The sequence below is a fragment of the Octopus bimaculoides genome, chromosome 18 (assembly GCF_046866305.1).
Source record: "Octopus bimaculoides isolate indiv1 chromosome 18, ASM4686630v1, whole genome shotgun sequence".
Lineage (NCBI taxonomy): Eukaryota > Metazoa > Mollusca > Cephalopoda > Octopoda > Octopodidae > Octopus > Octopus bimaculoides.
Window position 1 is genome coordinate 47,511,255 of NC_142945.1, and position 5,000 is coordinate 47,516,254.

The 5,000-nt window shown below is 42.4% G+C and overlaps 1 protein-coding gene across 8 annotated transcripts in view; it reads right to left on the bottom strand.

Annotated features, from left to right (window-relative positions):
- The window catches only part of LOC106873192 (unconventional myosin-Va), a 146,383-nt gene that overhangs the window by 3,406 nt on the left and 137,977 nt on the right, over nucleotides 1–5,000 (bottom strand). For all 8 annotated transcript variants that reach the window (XM_089366137.1, XM_089366139.1, XM_089366138.1 and 5 more), the window contains 5 exons: nucleotides 4,897–5,000; nucleotides 3,715–3,827; nucleotides 2,116–2,187; nucleotides 824–909; nucleotides 508–679 (listed from right to left, as the gene is read on the bottom strand). The exon at nucleotides 4,897–5,000 is cut by the window's right edge and continues 47 nt beyond it. In XM_089366137.1, coding sequence (XP_089222263.1) covers nucleotides 508–679; nucleotides 824–909; nucleotides 2,116–2,187; nucleotides 3,715–3,827; nucleotides 4,897–5,000 — 547 coding nt within the window. The remainder of the gene's footprint in view (nucleotides 1–507; nucleotides 680–823; nucleotides 910–2,115; nucleotides 2,188–3,714; nucleotides 3,828–4,896) is intronic.

Below are 5,000 nucleotides of genomic sequence, written 5' to 3' on the forward strand. Positions count from 1 at the left end.
AACTCTGCCAAATTTAGATTGGAGCCTGGTGTTGCCATCCGGTTTCACCAGTCCTCAGTCAAATCGTCCAACCCATGCTAGCATGGAAAGCGGACGTTAAACGATGATGATGATGATGATGATGATGATGATGGTCTCTCTCATCCTTCGCCCTAGTAGCAAATATATAAAATCATTATCATCATCATCATTATTGTTGAGTGAGAGAGCAGTGCATGCCATCAAAGTGAGTTCCAGTGGATCAGGTATTTGGAGGCCATAGGTTTGGCAAAGTGTGAATGAAGGATTCGGGTTGTATTATTCTCAGTTTCTAGCCAGAGTTCAGTATCTAGTACTAGCATTTATGAATCTGCAATTAGTTTTTATGACCAAATAGCTTCTGATTCTGCTGTGAGTCTTAACTTTCACATATCTTTATGATTCTGCAGTGTGATCTGAATTCTTACTGATAAAAACCATCCGGAAAGATTCTACTGAAACAGGAACCCAATTGTGGTATTTGCTTACCTGTGCTGTTTTTAGTTTAGGACACATCTGGCAAACACTGTCGACATCGGCATCGGTCTTGCGTGCTTGCAACAGCTGAGATGCTTGTATGAGAGGTTCCATGGTAGAAAACGCTCCAGAATCTTGTAAGTGGTATTCTCTCAGCCATTGTTCCAAATGTGATATATTATATCTAGAATAGAAAGAGAGAGAGAGAGAATAGTGAGAGAGAATGAAATACAAAGTATATGAGGGAGGGAGAGATAGATAGATAGATAGATAGAGTAACAACATCAACAATCGAAGTCAGATTTTGTGAAGATGCCAAAGAGCGAACCTTATTTGTGTGCCTTTGTGCCAATTACACATATCTCGGCGGAGCAGTAAATTGTTCAAAGCTTTCACATTCATGTCATAGAATAACTGCAATCAGAGAAAATATAATTAACAATCAGAGAAAATAGAATTGACAATCAGAGAAAATAGAATTAACAATCAGAGAAAATAGAATTAACAGAGAGAAGATATAATTAACAATCAGAGAAATATAATTAAGAATTAAAGAAGATATAATTAACTATTGGAGAAAATATAATTAACAGAGAGGAAATGTAATTAACAATTAGTTATGATGCTGCAATTAAGTTGGCTCCAATACCTACCGTATAAAATATTTTGTTGATGATAATAAAGAAATATAGCCTAGTGGTTAAGGTGTTGCCCCCGGGATTGCAAGATCATGGTTTCAGTTCCCAGGAAGACGAGAAGGAAGAGGAGGAAGACGAGAAGGAAGAGGAGGAAGAAGAGGAAGAAGACGAGAAGGAAGAGGAGGAAGACGAGAAAGAAGACGAGGTGGAAGAGGAGGAAGACGAGGAGGAAGACGAGGAGGAAGACTAGAAGGAAGAGGAAGACGAAGAAGACGAGGAGGAAGAGGAGCAAGAAGAGGAGGAAGAGGAGCAAGAAGAGAAGGAAGAGGAGGAAGAAGAGGAGGAAGTAGAGGAGGAAGAGGAAGAAGAAGAGAAGGAAGAGGAGGAAGACTAGAAGGAAGAGGAGGAAGACTAGAAGGAAGAGGAAGAGGAGGAGGAAGAGGAGGAAGTAGAGGAGAAAGAGGAGGAAGACTAGAAGGAAGAGGAAGAGGAGGAGGAAGAGGAGGAAGACTAGAAGGAAGAGGAAGAGGAGGAAGACTAGAAGGAAGAGGAGGAAGACTAGAAGGAAGAGGAGGAAGACTAGAAGGAAGAGGAAGAGGAGGAAGAGGGGGAAGACTAGAAGGAAGAGGAAGACGAGGAGGAAGACTAGAAGGAAGAGGAAGACGAGGAGGAAGAGGAGGAAGAAGGGGAGGAAGAGGAAGACGAGGAGGAAGAGGAGGAAGAAGGGGAGGAAGAGGAAGAAGAGGAGGAAGAAGAGGAGGAAGAGGAGAAGGAAGATGAGAAGGAAGAGGAGGAAGATGAGAAGGAAGATGAGAAGGAAGATGAGAAGGAAGAGGATGAAGAAGAGAAGGAAGAGGAAGAAGAAGAGGAGGAAGAAGAGAAGGAAGATGAGAAGGAAGATGAGAAGGAAGTCGAGAAGGAAGTCGAGAAGGAAGAAGAGGAGGAAGAGGAGGAGAAAAAGAGGAAGAGATAAGATGCTAACCTGTCTGACAATGAGTACGATTACTTCTGGGTCTACTGCATGATTTCTCAAAATACGAATATACTTTGACATCTGAAATAAACAAATAAATAAAAATGAATATTTGAGATTTGATAGCACAACGTCAGCAGTTTTAGTGGTGGGGAGAGGCTGATCGCATTGGACCCCCCCCCTACCCATGATGCTTAAGCAGTACTTTATTTTATTGATGCTGAAAAAATAAAGGGCAAAGTCGACCTTGTTGGAATTTGAACTCGGGCCATAAAGAGTCGGAAGAAACATGGTCAAGCATTTCGTCCAGTGTGCTAATGATTCTGCCAGCCCACTGCCTTAATAATAATGATCATCATCATCATCATCATCATCGTTTAACGTCCGCTTTCCATGCTAGCATGGGTTGGACGATTTGACTGAGGACTGGTGAAACCGGATGGCAACACCAGGCTCCAGTCTGATCTGGCACGGTTTCTACAGCTGGATGCCCTTCCTAACGCCAACCACTCAGAGAGTGTAGTGGGTGCTTTTACGTGTCACCCGCACGAAAACGGCCACGCTCAAAATGGTGTCTTTTATGTGCCACCCGCACAAGCCAGTCCAGGGGCACTGGCAACGATCTCGCTCGAAAACCCTACGGGAGCCAGTCAGGCGGTACTGGCAACGGCCACGCTCAAAATGGTGCATCTCATGTGCCACCCGCACAAGAACCAGTCCAGGGGCACTGGCAACGATCTTACTTGGCTTGCCGGGTCTTCTCACGCACAGCACATTTCCAAAGGTCTCGGTCAGTAGTCATCGCCTCGGTGAGGCCCAATGTACGAAGGTCTTGCCTCACCACCTCAGCCCAGGTCTTCCTGGGCCTACCTCTTCCACGGGTTACCTCAACTGTTAGGGTGTGGCACTTTTTCACGCAGCTATCCTCATCCATTCTCACCACATGTCCATACCAGCGCAATCGTCTCTCTTGCACGCCACAACTGATGCTTCTAATGTTCAGCTTTTCTCTCAAGATACTTACACTCTGACGGGTATTCACATTGACATTACACATCCAACGGAGCATACTGGCTTCATTCCTTGCGAGCTTACGGATGTCCTCAGCAGTTACAGCCCATGTTTCACTGCCATGTAGCATGGCTGTTCGTACGCATGCGTCATACAGTCTGCCTTTTACTCTGAGTGAGAGTCCCTTTGTCGCCAGCAGGGGTAAGAGCTCTCTAAACTTTGCCCAGGCTATTCTTATTCTAGCAGCTACACTTTCAGCACACCCACCCCCACTACTAACTTGGTCGCCCAGATAGCGGAAGCTATCAATAATAATAATAATAATAAGTTGTCAGTTGTTTGACCTTAACCAGTTGAGCATGTCCCTTCGCGGCTGAAGATATGTGCATCTCTGATCATGAGCAGAAGTAGTGGGGAGCATCATAGCCATGTGTTGAGAGGAATTCTTTGGGGTTTGAATAATTCACCTTTGGAAACATGGGTGTTTTGCTCAACATCCTTAAACAAACCTTACTCAGGGACCTTCTGAGCAGGTTAGGGTTAGGATTAGGATGGTTTGTAGAAGGGGACCAGCGAGGATAACAAGAAGGTACTTACAATCTTCTGTAGATTATCCAATGCATCTGGTTCCACTTCATTGTTTGGTATACGCCCACGTCGATCCTCCTTGTTCAGGCCAGCAATGGCTTCATGTTCAAGAATTGCAGGAACTGGAAAAGAAGATTATTAAGATCATTTACATTTATATCTATTGATCTGTCTGTCTATCTCAACATTCAACATCCATTTTCCAAGGCATAGGCTGGGCAGTTCAACAGGAACTGAAGAACTATAGGTCTGTGCCAAGGTCCAATGTCTGCTTCGGCATAGTTTCTATGGCTGAATGCTCTTCCTAATGCCAATAGAACTCTCTTAAAAGAAAAAGTATTTATTGGATAATGTAGTCCCAGTTGATAAACAAGTACTACAAGAAGAAGATAGCAAAACAGTAATAACCCTAAGAATATCATGAGGTTAGATAAATATAGTGATATCATGTGGTTAGATAAATATAGTGATATCATGAGGTTAGATAAATATAGTGATATCATGTAGTTACATAAATATAGTGATATCACATGATTAGTTAAATATAGTGATATCATGTGGTTAGATAAATATAGTGATATTGTGGTTAGATAAATATAGTGATATCATGTGGTTAGATAAAAAATATTAAAAAAGCACCCAGTAAAAGCTATAAAGGGGTCACATTAGGAAGGGCATCCAGCAGTAGAAACCATGCCAAAGCAGAAACTGGACCATGACTCAGCCCTTGGGCCCATCAGATCTTGTCAAACCATCCAGCTTATAGCTATGTGGAATATAGTGGAGGCATTGTATCTCAGTGGTTAGGGTGCTGGACTCATGATTGTAAGATTGTGGTTTCAATTACTGGACCGGGCGATGTGTTGTGTTCTTGAGCAAAACACTTCATTTCACGTTGCTTCAGTCCACTCAGCTGGCAAAAATGATTAATCCCATGACTGACAGGCGTCCTGTCCAGGTGGGAAACATGTATGTCATTGAATCAGGAAACCACCTCTTAGGAGTCACTATGACGAGACATGGAACATAGACATTAAATGATGATGATATATAGACAATATTTAAACAACATGTAGACAATATTTACCAATATTTAGACGCTGAAAACTATTGGAGATATTTACCAATATTTATACAATATTTCGACAAATTCTTCCAATAAGTAGACAAAGAATGATTGAGGATATTTACCAATAAGTTTATCCAGGTTTTCTTTCATAACTTTGATTAACTGTCGGTAATTATAGACACATAGGTCGTTAAAGACTGGTCGGTACTCAGACAGGTCAAAGTTT